The 22473-nt window shown below is 37.1% G+C and overlaps 1 protein-coding gene across 1 annotated transcript in view; it reads left to right on the forward strand.

Moving 5' to 3' along the window:
* The window catches only part of PDE3B (phosphodiesterase 3B), a 48931-nt gene extending 27074 nt beyond the window's left edge, over positions 1-21857 (forward strand). The window contains exons 3-16 of the mRNA XM_081925917.1: positions 2524-2772; positions 3276-3415; positions 5325-5431; positions 6972-7176; positions 7748-7824; positions 8763-8863; positions 10953-11090; positions 12625-12736; positions 14355-14468; positions 15837-16036; positions 17247-17450; positions 18218-18379; positions 20432-20678; positions 21321-21857. Coding sequence (XP_081782043.1) covers positions 2524-2772; positions 3276-3415; positions 5325-5431; positions 6972-7176; positions 7748-7824; positions 8763-8863; positions 10953-11090; positions 12625-12736; positions 14355-14468; positions 15837-16036; positions 17247-17450; positions 18218-18379; positions 20432-20678; positions 21321-21547 — 2283 coding nt within the window. The 3' untranslated portion in view covers positions 21548-21857. The remainder of the gene's footprint in view (positions 1-2523; positions 2773-3275; positions 3416-5324; positions 5432-6971; positions 7177-7747; positions 7825-8762; positions 8864-10952; positions 11091-12624; positions 12737-14354; positions 14469-15836; positions 16037-17246; positions 17451-18217; positions 18380-20431; positions 20679-21320) is intronic.
* The last annotated feature ends 616 nt before the right edge of the window (positions 21858-22473 follow it).

The following is a 22473-nucleotide window of genomic DNA, read 5'->3' on the forward strand; positions in this document are numbered from 1 at the left end:
TCAATCTCCCAGGACATTCTATACAAGATCTCAAAGTAGCTGTTTTACTACAAAGGAATTTCAGAAATAGACTGGAAAGAGAAGCTGCTGAATTGCAACTTATTACCAAACTTAAAACCATGGAGAGACCTGGTCTGAACAAAGACATTGGATTCTTATCTCATTATACATGACAAAGCCATTTTTCACCTTCTCACCCCTTGCTTTTTCCTGTAAGACCTATTGCAGTCGTTAAGAGTCGTCAACAGGCTCATCACAGCTATCTGCCAATCACCCATTCCCACCACCCTTCTGAGTAATACCCCTCCCCACCTTCTCACTATATAGAAGGGTCTGGTAACTTCTGTTTCAGTGTATCTGAAGAAGTGTGCATGCACACGAAAGCTCATACCAAGAACTAACTTAGTTGGTCTTTAAGGTGCTACTGGAAGGGATTTTTTTTGTTAAAACCCCCTCTGAGTTAGCAGCACCAAAGTGACCTCCCTTGGGCACAAGCCTGGGCAGTGTGTATGGAGGTCCTGGGCTGCTCAGACGAAAAGGCCTTGTTGATGTGGTCCAAAGGAAAGAAAGCAAGACATTTAGAAATAGAAGGTACAAAGTTTATTGAAGAATGGAGTAAATTTGTGACATATATTGAAAGTAATTGTAGAAATTTAAAAACTACAGTAGGCTTAACATAAATCTTGTGACGTGTACATAATTGGAACAGAAACTGTAAGAGTAGAAGTATACCAAGAAAACCGCAACGGGATAGGAAGGAAGTCAAGGTGTGATCCAACGCAATGTAAATAAGATGATGGTACCAAAGAATGATTGTTAAGAGTGTTTGTTTTAGTTTTTGACTGTTTGTTTTGGTTTGTTTTCTGTTTAACTGAAAATCTCAAAAAAGAAAAAAGAAAAAAGGAAATAGTTTGGCTGTAGGAATTGCTGGAATGGGGTGTACAATGTGCCACCCAACCGTCTTAGGGACTCTGAATTTGGACAGGGTTTACTCCTTAGCCATTTCTTCCAAAGGTGTCCCGTTCCTAAATGGGTTTTCTTCCCAGATTGACAGGTCTCATCTGCCCCTCTCTTCCTCTACAGCACATGCAGAAACTGCCTTTTTGACCATTGGACCCACTATTGGTCTTGTCCACTCAATCTGCCGGAGCCTGTCTTTGCATGTAGGGGGAAGCCCCTATCTCACCGAGGGTTTGAGAACCATCATCTCCTCTCACCTGGTTTAGCTGCCATTCAAAGCCATTTCCCAGGGTGTGGCTGCTTTTGCATTCTGGCAGGTTTTAGGAGCCACAGGTGAGAGCTGAGTGCAGAGTGGGGACCAAAGGTGGACAAACTATCCCAGAAGGAATAATGTGTCCCCCACCAGAGGTACTACCTCTCCCCTAACACCTGATGCACCCCAATTCCCTCTTTTACACAAAAGAGGAGCCCTACCTCTTTTGGCTACCATAGTTATTTGTGGCTTTCCTCTCTTTATTCTGGAAAGGAGATGATCTCTGCTCTGCTGTCTTGAAGTCTGGCTGGATTTGAGTGTGTTTTTCTGACTTTATTCTAGCCACCTGTGGTGTGGATTAGGTTGAAGAAGAGATGAGAAAGAATGCAAATCAAGCTAGCCACTCTGTGTTTGCTATACTAGCTGTTTCCTTCCTGTATTCTGTCCCTCTAACCAACTCAGTCATAGCATTTAGAAAGGTTGAGCCTTCCCCTCCAGAAAGTGAAACCGCTATGTACTCTGCCTTCTGCATAGAGCCCGGCTTTAAAATGGCTCTTTTTGAAAGGCTACGCGGTGGGGCTGCCTCTCTTCTACCCCTTTCTTTTTCAGAAACAGGAAGGAAACACTTCTGTATTCTGCACTTCTGAAAGCTGTACTCTAGGCTTGATGGACTTTGTAGAGGCAGTTGTGCTTGGCTTGCCTGTTCCTGTTCTTTCTCTTTCACTCTCCCTCTGTAATGCAGTTTTGCAATTTTGCACCAGAGAGACACTATGGAAGCATCAGGCTTGGGCTCTTTTTTCCTCCTAGACATAAAGACTCAGTTTGAAAAGGCGAAAGAGAGACTCCAAGTAGAACTGCACAGACAGTTCAGTGCTAGAGGTAGTACCCCCTTGTCACAGACTGGTTGGACTCAGAGGAATGGTGGGAAGAACCAGATGGGGAGTCCCCAAGGAAAGAAGGCTCAGGGTCTGGTATTATTTCAACAAAGAACAGCAGGAGATTTGTTAACTCTTTTAAGTAATAAGCCTGCATGTATTGCATGGAAACTGCAGGTTATTCACCCTTTCTTCAATAAATGGTACAATTTGAAATTATTTTTCTGCTAAATTGTAAATAAATGACCTTACATCAAATGGTCTGTATTAATTAATTTAATATTACAGAATACTTAGATGAGCATTATTATTCAGTTTAATGTGCATCTTATTGAAATCCACATCTAAAATTTATTTTAATATTTTGATAAATTGACCTTACAATAACAAAAGCCTTTTGTTGTTGATAGCTAACAGCATGATTCTCTGTTCTAGAATGCTTGCAGTGGAACCGGAGTTGATTTTTCTGTACTAAATGAGACTCGCAACATGATGACTGACCTTCTGAATGATCCAGTCCTTCCTCCACATGTGATTTCTTCCCTCCGAAACATCAATAACTTGATAAGCGCTTTTGCAGGCTCATGCAGGCCAAAGGCTAACATGTTTACCCCCTTTCCGGGCTTTTATCCCTGTCCAGAAATGGAAGACTCATCTGAAAGAGGGGACCGTAAACTGCATAAGGTCAATATATATATATATATATATATATATCAGAATACCTCTAAGTGCAATTTCCCCCATATGGTAATTTTCCTATTCTTCTAGTGTGAATTATAGTTAATTCTATCCAAACTGACAAATTTCTATTCCTTTTAGATGCTAGGTTACAAAAAAAATAATTTATTGAGACACTGAACAATATTATGTATTCTTCCAGCTCAGCCAAGCAGTGTCAGAGGCTTCACTAAGTTCATTATACTATAGAATTATTATTATTATTCCTTTAGGAAACATAGGTAGCAATACAAATGGTACAAAAGAGCTAGACACTTATCAAGGATTCAGCTGTTATTTTTCTATATAGCTGTTTAAAGTTAAATCAGTTCAGCCAATTATAATATAGCTTAATACACTTAATTTAAACTGAGCAATACTTATATTTAGTAAAAGTGTATATTACCACAGAAGTGTGGAAGAGAGCTATTTTATCAGAAAAATGTAAACTTTATCAACTTGTTCAACAGGGGCTAAACAGCCGAAATAGCTTACCAACACCACAGTTAAGGCGGAGTTCAGGAACTTTGGTCTCACTGCCCATGGAACCATCTTCTAGGTGGGAACGCAATAATGGCAAAAGATTGCATCATGAGTATAATTCATCAAGGTAAATATTTTATCACTATAGAATTCACAGTATTATGAGGTATTTCTTAAGTGCTGAAATTAAAAGTTGAGTTGGGATCGGAAGAAGGACAGACAAGATGTTTTTCAGATAAAATATTTTGAATTGAATTAATCTTCCGTAAGTGCTGCAATCAAATGTTTAAAACTAAGAAAGTATGCTTGTATAGCTTTGTTCATCCAGGATATTTGAAGTATGGCACTTGGATATGCAGTTAATATTTGATGACAACCACTAATTCTGAACTTAAGATTCTAAAGGAAATTACGATGAAAGATAAATTGTAACATTCTGTATAGTCACCATTTATGAGATAGTGAAAGAAGATCCACCCATCCATCTCTCTCTTGGGCTGAAACATAGGAAAGTAATATAACAGGAGTGGCTGACAATAACACACTGCTCTATGTTTATTAATCATCACAGATTTATTGGTTTTCTGCTTGTTTGGTATTGTAGTTAGTAACTAGATCAGTTTTTACACTTTTTTCAAATATTACAGCAGATAATAATTTGTTCCTAACCTTGAGAACCAATTATACTGTATAGGAGAAGTTCTTTTCTTCATTGATCATTCTGTATTATTTTTATGGTTTTTTTGTTTTGTTTTGTTTTTTGCACTTACAAATTTTGTTCTACACCACCCTGGTATTTTATATGATAGATGGTCTATAAATATTTTTATAAATAAAAAAATTAAGGGAAGGAAATTGCTGTTTGAGGTTTATGCAAAATGTATTTAAAAATTGCTTTCTCCACCCAGAAAATAAAATAGCAGGCTCTGAATGCTTCCGGGATTAGACATCATGGATATTAAATATTGTGCTGTGTATGTATCTTCAAGCTTTCAAACAGCAGATGGCATGCTTTAGCAACATAAGTGTCAGTTTATAGTCAGTTATCAAAGGTGAAAAGTACTGAGCATAGAAATTAAAAGTATATTTCCTTAATGCTATGTAGCATTACATTTGAATAAAGCACCAATAGCATTGATCAAGATCTTGCTAAATATGCAATGGAATGACCTATTCACAAGATTTTTCAGCTGAAAGAACAATTTAGACTGTAGTTCTAAACCCTGGTTGGCACTGGAGGGGCTTGATGGAGTGCCACATCCACAGCAGCACTGCTAGCATTGCCCAGGGAGGAAGGTGCAGGGTTGAAATGGGAGGGGGGAAATAGCCATTTACTGGATTAGGCCTGTTGCCATCATGTAGGTAGCAGGGCTGACTCAGGGTCCAGTAGATGCTGTGCCAGCCCTGTCCCCAAAGTGTTCCATCTTGGGGTTTCCACTGAGTACTCTCAATGACATTTCTGCTCCATCTAAACTCCTTCCAAAACAGTATATCAGGTGTTTGGACTGTTCTGCCCATTTCTTTTCTGAAAGAGTGCTACTGCAGATTAAAATAATCTTCTTTAGCAGGAGGAAGCTGATGCAAATACGTTAATGTCATATTTCACATTTTTCTGGGATGACCTGCTAAAAGTGGCATTAAGTTCTGGTGTTGCTCATGTTAAATCCTTTAGATAAAACTTTATTCTAGTTGGAGCATTCTGTTACCAGAGTATCACTCTCTGGAGAGCTGGATGACAATGTTTTCAGTGTATCTGACATTTCATGTTTATGCCATCTTAGATACTTGGCAATCTTTCTGTTCAAAATTTTAAGTATGTTTTTAAAGAAGACTTACGCAGGTTAAGATCACTAATTTTTTGAAGGCTTCCTCCTAATTTTAAGTGCTCTTTATTATAGCTGTTGATTATGTACTTGCATCTAGAGATCCTTGTTCACAGGGTGCATTTAACTCTAATTTTGCTTTGATTAGAAGATTAAAATATGTGTACCTACCTTTTATTGAGTATAATAATACTTTTTTCTGTTTTGAATTAGCCAAGGATCTTATCCAAATGGGCCTTTCAACATGAACCTGTTGACAATACCAAAACAAAGATCATCTTCAGTGACCCTGACTCATAATACAGGCTCCAGACGAGCTGGTAGGATAAAAGCATATTACTACTTTAGAATTATTTATATTTTGTGATAGATAATTTGTGAAAGTGTATCTGGAGCAATTTGATTTTTAAAAAATAACAGCACTATATATCTCACATAAGATTATTTCATTTTGTTAAAATTTTCATAAGCATGCTATCATTAAACATCTACCTAGTTGCTTGTTCATATATGATATTGCATGTTTTACAAATGACTTGGAGACACTGGATATCATCATCTAAACTAATAGCATAATATTATAAACCGCCTTGTGATCCTCAGATGAAGAGTGGTATAGAAATTTAATAAATAAATATCAATAGATAAAATTATTCAGGTGCCCATTTTTGTGTAGCCAAATGTCACTGCTCATGAACAAGAGGGAGGTATCAGCATGTTTGGTAAAACCCCAAGGTTTGCAGAAGTATGCAAAATATTGTGAATGGGAAAACAGCCCCTCCAACAGCAAAGTTAGGAATTAGCAGTCAACATGAAATGCTGATTGTGTTGGGAAGGTGAGAGGGCAAAACATTGGATTAGAGTGGGGAGTGGAATGTAGTACTAGAGAAAAGGGCATGGCCGATTGGCTGGAACTCTGAACAAGAAGACTTCACACTGCAACATTTTGTTGAATAATATATATATATTGAATATATTGAATATATATTGAATAATTATATATATATATAATATCTGTCCTGCATATTACAAATAATGACAGTTATCCAGAAACGTATGTTACCAATTGCATACCAGGCTGGAGTAGGGTTGACCCACATTGTGTAGCAAGCAACTACAAATCAATAGAGCAGCCAAAGTTGAAATTCTGCTTACCGTTCTGGTTACCACACCTCAAAAATTATATTGTAGAGCTGGAAAAGGTGCAGAAAACTGCAATCAAACTGCTCCAAGGAACTGGAGCAAACCATCTAAGAAAGAAGGTTGCAGTGTTTGTGCATTTTTAGTTTAGCAAGAAGGGCTAGTAAGAGAAGACATGATAGAGGTGTATAAATTATGCCTGGTGTAAGTTTTCTCTCTTACTGTACTAGAACCAGGGGTTATTGAATGAATGTCGGAAGATGCAGTGCAGACTAAATACATGCTATTTTACACAGTGCACAATTCAGCTACAAACTTTTTTACCGCAAGATGTGATGGCCACCAGCTTGAGCAGCTTTAAAGGTGAATTACAGTAGTCTGATTCATGGAGGATAAGGCTTTGAATACCAGTTGCTGGTGATTAGAAGCAGGAAACGTGTCCTGCATTTGGGCTTCTCATAGACATCTGCTTCACCCCTATAAGAAGAGAATCTAAGTTTTTTGGTTAAGCAATAGCCAACGGAGAGATTCTGCAGCATATTACTTCCAGTGTATGTGTGATTCTGTTATTTGCAAGAGCTATGAGATAAGATACATTTTCATTTTTGTCTGTCATCTTTTATTTTCTGGAAAATTTAAGGCACTGTTCTTAAATATGCACGAGTTGCACTTTAAGATATATTTATGACTTCCAACATTTTATGCCTCTGTTTCCTTTAGGAACTTCTCCAAATCTAAGTCCTGTGGCCTCATCAAGTAATGGATTTCTGTCAAGTGTGTACCACCGGTCACCTGTAGAATTTCCTGATACTGCTGATTTCCTTACTAAGTCAACCGTTAATATGCATAAATCTGTGGGGTGCACAGTTAGTCCTTCAGATTATCAGCAACAACTTAGAACATCTTCACATTATACATGTAGTAGGTAATGCTCTCTTTTTATTTAATCAGTGATTCATGTGTGTGAATACCAACATCAGAATAAAATTTCTTATCATATTCTGTCTTGGATATTTCTTTGGTAGAAGACTGAGAGGGGCCATTATTTCCTAATTGCTTCTTAAGTACTCTTTTATCTCAATACTTGAGTTGTGCTCTCCCCGCTCTCAATATTTTGCATTTTGGGGCTGTTTTTCCTCCTGCTTAAATAATCTTTCCATCATGATGATCCTATATATTAGCAGCTAGGTGTAAGAGAAAAGATTGCATGACTGCTCTTTATGAAACTTCCTGTTTTGTAGACATTTGTACCTATATACTATCTGTGAATCTGTGTGGGGCACTGACACTTGGGGAAAAAATAGTAGTAAAGAGTCTTGGACCTCTAAGCCTTCTTCTTGGATACAGCTAAAATTGCATGATTGTGAACACTGTATACAAGCTGCTTCCATGATATTCTATCAGTGGTTTAATGGATGTTTGTGTACACAAGACTTAAGAAAAGTATTCAAAAATAGTTAATAGAAATTAGAAATAACTGCTTTATTTTTCTTAAGTTGCGGACGACAGATATTCAAGTCTGTTGCAGCCTCATTATCTGAATCTGCTACAGAACATCAGAGTAAAAAATCAGGTGGGATAATAAATTACACCTATAATTTATATTTGTTTCATCCCCCCCCAAAAATGGACTTGCAATGAGAGTAAATATTCCAGAAGTGTTGAAATAGTGAACTTGACTTCAAACAGATATGAAAATTGTGTGCAAATATTCTTATCTAGTTTGCCACAACTTTAGCCATACTTAAATAAATACAGCTACACATGTCTGAAGTAAGACAACCATTTTATGTAGTTCTTCAAAGCATTTTTATCTTGCTCTTTAGTCAAAAGAAGTTCCCAGAGCAACTTACAAATGTCATTATTTCCATATTTCTAGAATGACAAAGTAAATGATTATATTTTTCCTTTTTATTTATTCATGGTATTACGGAGTTTTTGTTATGTTGTCCCTCTCCCATTTTCATATGTCATATCCTTTTTTTTCTTTTTTCTTTCACTTGTTTTCTTGTATCAGAAGCAAGGATGGTTGACATGTAATGGTGTTTGCTATATATTGTTATGATATAATTAATAATTTTTTTAAAAATGGCAATCCAAGTGCTTGTAGCATGCTTACAATCTAAAAGCATGAAACTAAAGGGAGTGGCATTGGGAAGGATAAAGAGAAAAGCAAACTTAGCTATAGAATATTTGTAATGAAAAGCTGGAATGGAAGTATTCCAAGGAGTGCAGGAGCCTAAAGTTGCCAGTCTTTCAGCAGAGCACATAGAGTGGATCTCTCACTCTCTCCTATAGGCTAATGGAATAGCTCCTACAGCTGGGAGTTCAGGGAGGAACTGATGAAGCTGGTCTTTAAACTGTGGTAGAGACTTAATAAGAACAATTTTTAAAATTCATTTGATCCCATCTATGAGCTGCTTCCCATAAAAAAATCAAATAAAGCATTATGAAATTTTTGTTGTTAAATTTACTTACATTAAACTCACTGTATTGTTTACATTTCTTAAGGTGAAGATGCAAATAATTATATTTCAAAAGACTCTGCTCACCTTATAGAGAAAAAGCAGGATGATACAGAAAATCACAGTCATCAAATGGATCAAACTAATGTAAGCATATCATTGCAGTAATACCGTAGTGATGCAATTCATGTTTTTAATAGAGATGTACTATTTTATTGCAACGTGCTATATTTAATTTGTTTTATAACATCAATGCTTCACATACAATATTCTGAACAGGTCTAGAATTAACTTTCAAAATGTGAAAACTTCATAAAAACTTGGGTTAAGTGCATGATAAATATAGGATTCAGAACATAAAGTAGCTTTTTATTTTCTACATTCCAATACCCAACAGGTGGAGATATGCCTTCTCCAAGTGATCACCAGGCACAACCAAAATCATGGTTGAGACCTGCTGTTTTTATTATAATACTTGGTTTGTTTTAAACATATTTTATGCAGCAATAAAACTGCTAACCAGGGTCCAGTATGGTTTCACATTGGATGGGGGACTGTGTGTTGAGATTCCTGCACTGCAAGGGTTTGGAGTAGATTACCCGTGCAGTCCCTTTCAACTCTACAATTCTTTGTTTCTGTATAGGGTTAATTCTCCCAGTGTTTAACTGTAATTTAATGGTTGGTTTTTCTATGTTTTAAGTGATTCTTGTTTTCATATGTAAGCTGACTTGAGTCCCATTAGGGGGATAGGTGGGGTATAAAATCTTCTTCTTCTTCTTCTTCTTCTTCTTCTTCTTCTTCTTCTTCTTCTTCTTCTTCTTCTTCTCCTCCTCCTCCTCCTCCTCCTCCTCCTCCTCCTCCTCCTCCTCCTCCTCCTCCTCCTCCTCCTCCTGATTTCATCAACAATTATTGTTAGATCTCTGAGCTCTTCCAAACTCTACACATATTATATCATTGATGCCCCGTATAGGCACTTTTCTACAGCAATAGTATATTATCTGCTTATGTTTTGTTGATGGAGCAAATACTTTTTTTTGGCCCTTCTCCACAGTTCTGCTCCAGCAGAAACCCAGGATGGTGACAGGAAGACAGCTGTGTTCATGAGGTTCCTATTGGGCCTGCTGTGGTACAGTCCCCCCTTTCTAACCTGTGCCCATTAGGGAGGATTGTATGTAGCAAGTGAAAAGGGAAGACTTAGCTCCACATCCATCTCACCTTCCAGTTTAAGCAGAGGCGAGTGGAAATAGAGATACACTCATACCAGAAGTCAACATGATAAAGAAGTACAATTTCCTTTTAAGTATATGATAGTTATCTTCCCATAAAATCATTAATGACGTTGTTTTACACAAATATCAGTATTTGCAAAGAAATACTAGTTCTTGTAACATATTAGTCTTTGCCCTAGCATTGCTAACATAGGCAAAGATCACTGTTGGACAGTTAGTCCTCATTTGGCAGTGGTGTCTGAATCATGGATATGAGCATGAGGGTATAGAAAACGAAACAAGAGAGAAGCCAAATAAAAATATAAAGTACTAGATCCACAGGTTCTTGAACAGCCAAGAGTAGATGTTAGCTGCCAAATAGTGCTCAAGAGTTACTACAGTTTTGTGTTGTGCTAAAGTCTCCTCTAAGCCCAATTTGGCAGTCAGAATAGCTGCTTGTATGAATGGGGTAGACTAGCGAATATTTTAGGGATTCTGCTGGGAAAGTAAGGCTAACAGAGTTTTATGCATTATGATAATAGAGCAATTCCTGAAATTATTTTAGATACCACAGATTTGGCTCATGTTCATTATTCTGATGTGACGTTAAATGTTTTTTTGAGCCAGAGATCTTGGGCAGTTGCTCCTGCACAGCAAGTAATCATTCTGTGGTTGTTAAAAACCCAGTGCTTCAGATTACATAAATTTGTCCCAGAGTATCAGGAGGCAACCACCTTGCTGAATCTAGGCCGGTCTGGATTTGGTCAGTGCCTGCATGGTTGTTCATATGGGCACCAAATGTATTCTCCCATGGATGATGGAAGATAGGTGGGATATACAAGTTGCTAAATAAATCCTATTTTGTATACACTATCTTACCTAGTCTGATCAAGTTTAGCAATGTCCAATCATATGCAAAGTGATTACCGTACATTAACTAGCCTCAGAAGATTGTGGACTTATTTAAATATAAAACTAAATACATATAATAAATTAGTATTTTTATATGTTATACTTTTCTTATACAGATGGAGACAGCTCCTTCATTAGAACTGATTCTAACAGAAGACCATGATTCATTAATGGAGAAGATGAACAATTGGAATTTCCAAATATTTGATCTTGTTGAAAAAATGGGAGACAAATCTGGAAGAATCCTTAGTCAGGTTGGTTGTTCCTAGATATATGTCATATGTTACACACGAACACCTTCTAGGCTTTGTATGTGCTATTATAGAATTATGCTATTTTTCTAAGCTTACATGTTCAATGTAGGAAATGTTGTTTTGCAATTAGAGAACTTTGGAATACCCCAAAGTGGGGAGGGACAAACCTGTCCCGTAGCAACCCTACTTTTAAGCCTTGATTAAAAAAGAAAGTAGAGAGCCCTCTTCATGCATTCTGGAACTGTGTACAGTAAACATTCAGCTTCCTATACTTGTGAAGACGAGATTTATTTATTTGTTTGTTTGGCACTGTTTTCAAAAAATTACATCAAAGCAACATACAAGAAGAAAGAACATACAAGGAAGAAATCACATGTGGAAGAATCTAAAGGTTACCAGAGCATAGTTAACAGAAGTTAAGCTAGCCTGTCCAGATAGGGCAGGCATGTCCAAAGTCCGTTTCGGGGGCCTAATCTGGTCTGCCGATCGGTTTAATCCGGCCCCTAGGGCAGTTTGTTTTCTGGGGTAAAATCCTAAAAAAAAGCTCAATAACTTTATTCGTAAAAAAAGTCAACAACTTCAGTTGGCCCTTGGGTTGGCCCCCACAGCCCTTCACTTCATCGAATCTTTGAAAAAAGTTTAGACACCACTGAGATAGGGGCATAGCTAGGCCCCCAGCCCAAGCTGATCGAAAGCACTCTGCATCACTGAAACTTTTACCAACAATGTAGTGGATGCAGAATGAAACAAGGGGATGGCAGAGCAAACAGATTCATCTCTGCTGTTCTCCCCTCACCATATACTTCCTAGTCACAGCTCCAGATTGCCTTAAGAGAGCTCTGGTCAGCAGTGAACTTCATTAATGTTCATGTAGATGTTGTGCCATACTGTAGTCAGGAGCTTAGAAAATGGAGTGGGAGCTGCCAGAGGAGATTCAACGCAATGTTTAAAATATAAATAGTTGCATGTAAACCTAATAAATATCACACATTCTTGTGAATTATACACAGAATTCTTTTAGAGAGCAGAAATTAGATGGTTTTTACTAATTAATAACTAAACCTCTTTGGTTAGGAAACCTCAATAATTGGTTAGTAAAATGCATTAGGTTTTAACTTAAGATATCCATAGCTTGATCTGCTTGCATAAGGTGAACCACTGATCCTTTCCCTATACCACATCCCATATTCTAAAGAGGCTCTTCACCCGCAGGAGCAGCTTTTGAGGAAGAGGGGTTTGCTATGTTGAGGAGTGAATGAGAAAACCTGCTCTGCTAGTGCTTATACTTTTTGGGATTCAGACCTAACAGCTTTATCCACTTCATTGTTTATTTATATTATACATCCTAACGTTCTTAGTATTCAATATATTTGAGCCTCATATTTATTTAAAAATAGCTTTCTTTTAAAAGAAAACTATATTTATTTAAAAATAGTTTTCTTTTAAAAGACAAAATGTAAAACCTAAAAAATGAAGCATAAATAACTGTACATTAACTTTCCTTACAATGAAAATAATTATATTCTGCATTCAGGTTGCATTCACATTGTTTCAAGACACTGGTTTATTCGAAATTTTCAAAATTCCAACTCGGCAATTCATGAACTACTTTCAGGCACTAGAAAATGGTTATCGAGACATTCCCTGTAAGTAATACCTTACAACATTAGGACTATTATTTTTTTCCTTTAAGCCACACTGCGTAGTTTATCATGTTAGTCCTATTTTCAAATATCTAATGCTGCGATGTAATACTATGATAATGAAGGCTGGGTTTCTTTTATTAATGTTTTTCATACGTTATGGAATAATAACAATAAATAGATTTAAATTGCTAATACTGTGATAACAAAAATGGATAAAATGAACTGTATGCGTGTAAATCATTTGCTAGCTTCGCAAATACAAGGAGATATTAATCAGTCTTGTACAAAATTTAATGCTGAAACTTTTAAATAACTTGGACTATCTTTTAATTTTTATTCTTTATTCTTTCTCACATGCACCATCAGTATTCAAACCCATCTAAATAAACTCCCTCCTCCCACAGTGTTAGAAACCAAGATATGACAGCTAGAAGCTAAATGGCACCTTATGGGTGCAACAATAGAATGTCTAGGCGCGCTATTTTATAACAGGAATACAAATCTGAAAATGAATGAACTTCAGCTAAAATATTATGTACATTTTTCACATGGTCTAGACTTTCCCCTGCCCACCCCCTTAATATTCTTAAGAGGGTTTCTTCTTCAGTCTTCAGAGAGTAGCTGGAAGTGGGGAGGCAGAAAAGGGTCCTCCTTTTCTTCCACTCTGCAGTTTTAATCTGAAATCTTAGGCACAGTACTGTGCCCAGAGCTCAAAAACTGTTCACCCTAATGAAATTCCCTGCTGCAAATGTGCCTAGAACAATGGGAGTTTCAAACACTGTCCTCCCATTCAAGGAATTTTAGGAATTTTAGTTTTCTTGGTGGTAGAATGCTGGGGGATTTCTGACAGAATTATCAACAGCCACCTTAAGCATTCACATATCTATTTCTCTTATTGCAGACAAACTTTATTTTGAAACAACTCTTACCTTCTTCTTTAACCCTTCCTTTACTCTACCATGCCATTATGCTTGTCTGCAACATTGTTGAAATATTATTGAAAAACTTGTGTGGAAGATACTTTGAGAAATAGCTCAAATAGCTGTTTTGTAGCAGCTAATACACTCCATGCTGAGCTTTTTTTGGTACTTAATTGTGGGGTTTGAGTACCTTTATAATGTTGACACATTTGTCACTCCCCCCCTCATACTGTCATTAGAGGGTGGGGGACCTTTCTGGCCAGTAGGCCAGATCCTTATCTCCCCTGGGGGAGGTTGCATGGGGCCATCAATCTGTCAATCATCTGTCCCAGTTGCCTCAAATGGGGCGGGGGGTGGGGAGGATGTCTGAAAGCCCCATATAAAAGGAAGAAGTCCTGTGTGCAGGCAATGCTGTCAAAGGGCCAGATTTTTTACCCCACCAGTAAGGAAGTGTATGAGCTGGCTGTGAATTACAAGAAAACTAAAGTCATAGTGTTTTCAAGAAACTATAGCACAGTTATTATATGGGGCTCAGATTTGCACCTTTGATCTAAAGAAGCTGTTCAGTCTAAATTCCTAAGGCATTTTCCCCCTCTTCCATCCTGTGTTCCAAGTGCTTCACTGCTAGCAGGTTACAGATGGTATGCTTAGTTTATATTATGATAACATTTGGATTTAATTTAAAAATCTTATTTTAGATCACAATCGAATACATGCAACAGATGTTCTTCATGCTGTTTGGTATCTTACAACAAGACCAATTCCTGGATTTCAGCAACTATATAGTGATTCTATAACTGGAGCGGACATTGGTATGTGACTTCGTTTGGTCTTCCACAGAGACCCACCCACCATAATATAAAATGAATATATTTGAAGTGGAGGAAATGTCTCCTATTTCTTTCTCTTATTACTTGTAGATTTCATGGTTGAAAGATAGAACTAACAGTCTATGTCATTTACAAGCACTGTGTGTCTGGTTTTAGGATAATTGATTGAATAATTGCTGACATGCTTTGCTTCCTAGCCAAGGAAACTGTTTCACTTAGATCTCTTATCCAGAATGAGACCTATATCTTCCTGCAGTGGTCAGCATGTTTCTAGCAACTAAAATACATTAGGCTAATATTTCTTTATTTAATTAAGAAATGAAACATCTCAGACTAAAAATACCTAAGGCTAAACTATTTAACTTAATTAGAGCTTTTCCTAATTATTCCAATGTAAAAATGAAATAGTCCTGAACATTCAAGGTCTTACTTTAATTAATATATACTCATCTTAAAATGTTCTGTTAAGTTTAACCCAGTATGACTTAAAGGAAATTGTTTAGCCTTTGTTCTACACAATAGAGATAGTGATAGTAAGGCAATTTTTTAAAAAAATTATGTATTCTTTATATAATAAAAGCATCATAATAAAAGCATTATATAATAAAAGCATCTTTGGGGTGGGGGGGACTTGAATCGCATGTGTGTCTTAGAAGCAAGTATCTATTTCTGATGCATCGCAATTACACGGGATCATTCAGATGCAAGAAATGCAGCTTGAATCTTCATTGTACCTGCTTGAAGTTTGTACAGATTTCACTAACATTGAACAGAAAATGAAGTCATTCTTTTTGTGCAGTGGAATAGTGGAATTGAGAAGTATTTTATTTATAAACAGAGAAAATGCTTTTGGAAATAACATTTTAAAAAAATCGTTCAGAAAAATACCATTTAATTTTTGTAAATGTACGCCTGAAGTTAAGATAGTTAATAGTGAATGATATGCGTGAATTGGGCATTTGCCACACCCTGCTTATAATATCATCATCTCATTTTGTTCACTAGGCATTTTAACACATTTTAAATGACAACTGTATAATAAAATTTTTTGTTGACATATATAAATATTCATTACAATTTGTCCTCTTTAAATATGATTTCTCTGGCTATTGAGTGGTAGACTTCACTTTCAAGGGCTTCAAAATCCAGAAATATGTAACACGTGATTTCTTTCTCTTGAAGAATAGTCATTACCAACTTTCTGGGGTTTTTTACTTTTTAAAGGTTATATTTTAAAATTTAAACTCAACACAGTGAAATCTGTTCATTGATGGGTTTAACATAAATATTTATGAAGATGCTATCGCTGAATATTCTTAAAATATAAGTTCATGTCTGTTTTTTCCCCAGATACAGAAGATGATATTTCAGCTGACCGAGTTGCCTTTATTTCCTCCAGGAGTTGTGCTATGGTTGATGAAAATTATGGATGCTTAGCCTCAAATATTCCAGCGTTAGAATTAATGGCTCTTTATATTGCAGCAGCTATGCATGATTATGATCATCCTGGCCGTACAAATGCTTTTCTGGTAGCTACAAATGCTCCTCAGGTAGGATGTTTTGTCTTCTGGAATGTTTCTGGTATTCAATTCAATTCCTGAAATTTAGCAGACACATGCATTAATATTTGCTGGCTTTTAAATGTGTTTGATATATGGGTACTGTACTAAAGGAAATCATGCAAAATCATATATTTCCAAACACATCAGAACAAACAAGATTAATAGTAATACACATACCTCATCAGTGTTCCAAGTGTTCTTACTGCACTTTTATAACAGGATTTTAAAACATAGCTGGATGTTATAGCAACAAAGTTAAACATTGTAATAGGAAATTCCATTCTGAATAGCCAAGCAGGCTTCATAAATGAAAATTGTATTCAAACATAAGAAAAGTTATAAATGTAAAACATAACATAAATAAAACTGATAAACCCTACAATATACCGTATTTTTTGCCCCATAGGACGCACTTTTCCCCCTCCAAAAATGAAGGGGAAATGTGTATGTGTCCTATGGGGTGAATGCAGGCATTCGCTGAAGCCTGGAGAGCGAGAGGGGTCAGTGCGCAGATCTCTGCAAGCCATGGGAACGCCGGGGTCCCGTGGCTTGCGGAGAGTTGCCTGCATGCCGAAGGCTGGGCACACTGAGCTCAGCTCGCCCAGACTTCGCGCGGCTCTCCGCAAGGCGTGGGAGACCAGCGCCAGGCTCCCACGGCTTGCAGAGAGTTGCCTGTTCTGGGGGCTGGGGTTGGGCTGGAGTTTATTCCCCCCCCAAAAAAACTAGGTGTGCCTTATGGGACGGTGCGTCCTATAGGGCGAAAAATACAGTAGTTTTGCTCCAGAGAGCTTTTGATTGCCTGAAATGGGATTTTCCCCAGTGGGCACCAGGACACTACCAAGTGCGTAATATTGTTCCTCCTGTTGCTTGAGGCAGGAAACCTCATCATATCAGCTTTTGGAAATACCTGGCTAGGATTTGATTTTGTAATACTGGATTAAATATAACTGATTTATAGGGCCATCCTTTGGTTATTTCGTTTGACTGTTTAAATATTTTAAAAACATTTGGAGGAAATATCACAACCAAAGTTCTTCCCAATATTTTCAGGTACAACAAACTGCCAGCAGATTAATTGTAAAACAGGGACCTGCTTGTACATTCTTTGCTCTGAATTATCTCTGGAGTCAGAAATTTTATTTGGTCTATACATTTTTGTGAAATGTCAATCTTTAAAGGATGTGTATTAATTTTGCAGGCTGTGCTGTACAACGACAGATCAGTTCTGGAAAATCATCATGCTGCGTCTGCATGGAGCCTCTTCTTATCTCTGCCAGAATATAACTTTTTGCCTAATCTTGATCATGTACAATTCAAGCGATTGCGATTTTTAGTGATTGAAGCAATTCTTGCTACAGATCTTAAGAAACATTTCGATTTTCTTGCTGAATTTAATGCCAAGGTTTGTAGCCCAAGTTTATGCCTGCATGCAGGCTATATACCATAATGATTACAACTTTACGTATTTAGCTACTGTATTTTTTCATGTATAGGGTTTCCCCCCAAAAAAACAATAGGTTTAAAATTGGGGCTCGTCTTATACACGGGTAATGCTGGGGGGATGTTTTCTTAATTTTGAGTCCCCCAAAATAGGGGGCATCTTATACATGGCTGTGTCTTATACATGGAAAAATGCGGTAAGTTTTTTTAACCACCAAGTCAAAAAAATCTTTTTAAGTGATGTACTGAATTATAATAATTATCAACAACATGCAGATAAGCTTAACAGAATTTACATTTGCATTCATTTGCTGAAATAATTTTTTTAGCAAGCATGCAGTACTATAACAATAGTATTCGTAGGCCAGAAATTCCAAAGCATGGATGCCATACTGAAATATTAATTCCTCATAGATATGGAACAAACATTATATGGCACTTGTAAAACTGCAGATCAAGCAGTCAGGTAGGTACATGAGGGAAGATTATTCTCCCAGGCAGGTGTGTCTACAACAGCAGCCTAAAGCTGCTATTTTCCATACACTTACTGGAGAGGGAGACCCATTGAACTGGGAGTCATGAATAGCATTGATTGTGCTGCACAATGTATAAAATAAATAATGCTCTTCCTTATATGATGAATGCCAAGTCCACTGAATCTAATGAAAGAAATAGACTGTGGACGTTAGTAAACCAAAATACTAAAAACTGTTTTTTTCTTCCAAACAGGCTAATGATGTAAACAGTCATGGTATAGAATGGAGTAATGAGAGTGACCGTTTATTAGTGTGTCAGATATGCATCAAGCTTGCAGATATCAATGGTCCAGCAAAAGTTAGAGATCTGCACTTGAAATGGACAGAGGGCATTGTCAATGAATTTTATGAGCAGGTAGGCCTGGGAAATCAGAATTTTTGAAAGATTTGTAGTTTAAATAATTCTATTCATATGTTTTAGTTATCTCTATAGATATGTGCATATGAAAATGTGCTAATAATTCTATACTCTTTCAGTGAATTCCACAGACAGGCAGAGGAGTCACTCAATACTTGTCAAAAACAGTGGCTAGACCATGGCCTTTTCTAACCATGTGATGTTCCAACAAACTACAAGTAATCTCACAGATGAGCAAGCAAGCCATAGCTTGTTTCTCCAAAGCCCTTGTTTCTTTTCCAGCCACTCTTGCCTTGTGCTTCTGTTACTTGATGAGCATCTGAGTTGGTGGGCCAGTCAAATCATGGTTCAGCTAGGCTGTTGAGTTCAGACATAGTGCCAAACCAGAATGAAAACAAGTCATAAGCCAATAAGCAGCATTGCTTTGTTTCCAACTCTGCTGTTTTGCTACTGCAACAGGATTCCACTTGTGCAATGCAGTGTCCCCCTCCTCTTCCCTGCAGTCCCACTTGTACCCTCAAAATGTCACCCAGGGGGTTAGGGAGGAAATTTGCAGGGAGAGGAAAGGGAAGTCACAGTGCATGAGTGGAATACTGTGCATGCAGTGTTGGATACTACCCCATAGCTTCACATCATAGTTTGCTGCCAGAAAGCAAACTGTGGTTAGTCTGCTGGGTTGGGCCAGTCAGATATTCAAACAATTTGCACTTTGCCTAAACAAAACTTGACTTAGCATTAATGTGTGGACAAGGCCACTATGTTTGGTGGGATGTTGGTGGTTTTAAGACAAAATGCATTCCTGCTTTCCTCCTTTCCAAGCAGCTGCATTAGGCTGTTGGGAATTTTCTAGCACCTGAAGTTAATTGATGAGTTATCTTTGTTGAGAGAAAATGGATTGTGAACCCTTCTCACTTTCCTTGGTAATCTTTTTAATAATTGCTGCAAGTGCCTCTGTATAGCACCTGGAGAATACCATGTTCTTCCACTTGGTCATAACTGATCACCTGTCAAACAACAAACAAGGGGCACCCAGTGGTTTTTATCACTCAGGACATTGTTTAAATGGTTTAATTATGCAAAAAGATCTGCACAGTGTATCTTTCATAAAAGTTCTGGAAAACTTCTATCACAGCTTTCTCACAGATTAACTGTTGGTTCCTAGATAATTTTCTTAATTTAAGTTAATACGTGTGTGTATAAAACTGTTTTAAGTGTCCTTTTGAACTAAGTAGTTGGATTTACTACTCATCCAACTAGGGGCTATCGGCAGTGTTTGAAACTCCCATTGTTTTAGGTGCATTTTGCAACGGAATTTCATTAGGGAGAGCAGTTTCTGAGCTCTGGGCGCAGTACTGCACCTAAGATTTCAGATTAAAACTGCAGAATGGAAGGAAAGAAGGACCTTTTTCTGCCTCCGCACTTCCACCTACTCTTTGAAAACTGGAGACCCTCTTAAGATTATTAGGGGGGTGGGCAGGGGAAGGACTAAACCATGTGGAAAATGAACATAATATTTTAGCTGCTGTTCATTCATTTTCAGCTTTGTATTGTTATAAAACAGCAGCCCTGGGCTTTCCATTGTTGCGCCCATAACCAAAGTTTAAGGTGCCATTTAGCTCCTAGCTTTCATATCTTAGCTTCTAACTATACTATGGCATAACTATAGCTTAGTAGGAAAAGTACAACTGTATCCAGTTGTATCATCATGCAAAAGTCTGTTTTCATGACCAATGATTACTGGCTATCAGCATATGGCAGCTGTAGATTGTAGCAATACTTATTTAAATATGGTATTTACATGCTGGGCATGGCACAAAATCAGCTTTATATATTCCATGACTGCTGCTTAGAAAGTGTGATTACAGTGTAGTTTCATAAGGAAATATCTGCTGATAATGTGTTCTTTGTGATGCTCTATAAGACTAGAGCAAATGTAACACAACTCCTTATTGAAATATTGGCTGTTTGTTTTTGTTTTATGTGCTCCAGTTACCAAACTTTGCACTGATACCCAAGCTTTTCTAAGTGTTTGTATTTATGAATTTACAGGGAGATGAAGAGGCAAGTCTGGGATTACCCATTAGCCCTTTTATGGATAGACGTTCTCCTCAACTTGCAAAACTACAAGAATCTTTTATTACTCATATTGTTGGTCCTCTCTGTAACTCTTACGATGCAGCTGGCTTGCTTCCAGGCCAGTGGATTGATGAAAAAGAAGATGATATGGAAAGCTCTGAAGATTATGATGAAGAAGAGTTGGACAGTGAAGACGATGAGATGGAAGATTTAAGCACAAGTAAGTCTAAATACTTAAACTACATACAGAATTTTAAATGGATTTGGATCTAGTTAACTTTTTACATTTGTTGGAAGCTGCCTAGAGTAGCAGATGGGAGGCATATAAATAAATTGTTGTATGATCCAGATATCATAGTAAAATATCACCATTACAAGTATCTATAAAGGGTAAAGTTCAAAGCTGCTTGAGTGAACTTTCCCCATCTTCTCTTCCTCCCTGAACACCAGCAATCTGTTTGATAGAGTCCCCTGACCCTCTGGAACATATCTTGGGGGTGCACGTGAGGCTGCAGGTGAGAGGGAAAGCCCCATTTCACCAGCAGAATTCCCTTGCATCTGTGCTGCTCATTCAAACATTGCACCAAATTCCTTCATATTCCCATTTCCAATTACAAGTTCCCTTTACCCAGGTCCTTTCTTCCTGCCATCTCACAAAGCTCGCCTTTCATCATCATTCTGAGCACACAGACCATTCTCCTTTAAGGGCATCCTGTTCCCTGTTTAATCAGCTAGAATGCTTGACAAAGGTGTATTCATAGCCATTCAGGTTGGTTCAGTATCACCACTTTCCTAAGCATAAGGAAAGTGTTTCATACTTGTTTAGTTCTCTTTTGAAAAGTGGCATTTCCCTCTTTGGCAGAACTACAGAGAAGAAAAAGCAGGCAGCGAATATTTTGTCAGCTGATACACCATTTGAATGAAAATCATAAAGTATGGAAGAAAATAGTTGAAGAAGAAGAACTAAATAAATCAGAAGAGAGTAAACAGTCAGAGAATACATCCTTATGTCAAGCAGATGAAATTCAGGTTATTGAAGAAGCAGATGAAGAAGAAGAACGACATCAAGGAGCAGAAAAAACATTTTAAGAAGCCTTCAGAATGATGTACAGCACTGCTCCAGAAATAATGTATTATTTCACATAATGCTGACTTTAGACTGACACAGTGAACATAACTGTAAGAGAGATTTGAATACTGTGAAAGGACATATTTTCTCTTAACAGTATCCCACTCCTATGCACTTTTACCACATGGAATTTGAAAACTTTATTCAAAGGTTGAATATTGCATTCCATGATGCAAAGATCTTATGCCCAAGTTGGTGTTCAAATACCTTGTTTTGCTGTCTTGCTGAAAACAGCTTCTTAATATTAAAGTAGTATATACCATTTTTGAGGGGGGGAAAATTTAGCTGCCTTATTTTACAAAGTCACCAGAAGTATTTTGTTTATAGGACCTACCAGTAATTGGGCTGAATACCAATACATGTTTTGGAATTTGTATTTTATTTTTAATGTGGATTCAAAAATCACTGTTTCATATGTGTCAGTATGAATGTTACAGTTTACACCTGTTTGATTTGCAATTGTTTTATTAATTAAGTTTTCTTGGATTGATTTAACCATTAGATGACTGCAACCAGAATAGATTAATTCTGGATTTTGTGGTTAAAGTTTAATCCCATGTGCATCAATTTGATGCTTTTTACTGTGGTGCACAACCTGCCATTTTATTTTATTTTGAAAATGTTCAGGTTTGCAGTGAATATCCAGGCTAGTTTGCTAAATAAACACCTGTTGCCTTGTTTTCATTGTTCTGTAATAGAACACAAAAGCTATCTCACTTTTGATAATGAAGGGACTGTATTCTTTTAGTCAATAATATTATAAATATGTTCCACTCTTACTCAGGATTCATGTTTAGAAATGTGACACAACAGATTTTATATTTACAATATTGTGCTAATGCTAGGTGTTCATTTAAAAAAGAGAGAGTCTACTTTTTCTTTGTAT

The sequence above is a fragment of the Podarcis melisellensis genome, assembly GCF_964234715.1.
Source record: "Podarcis melisellensis genome assembly, chromosome: 1".
Taxonomy (NCBI): domain Eukaryota; kingdom Metazoa; phylum Chordata; class Lepidosauria; order Squamata; family Lacertidae; genus Podarcis; species Podarcis melisellensis.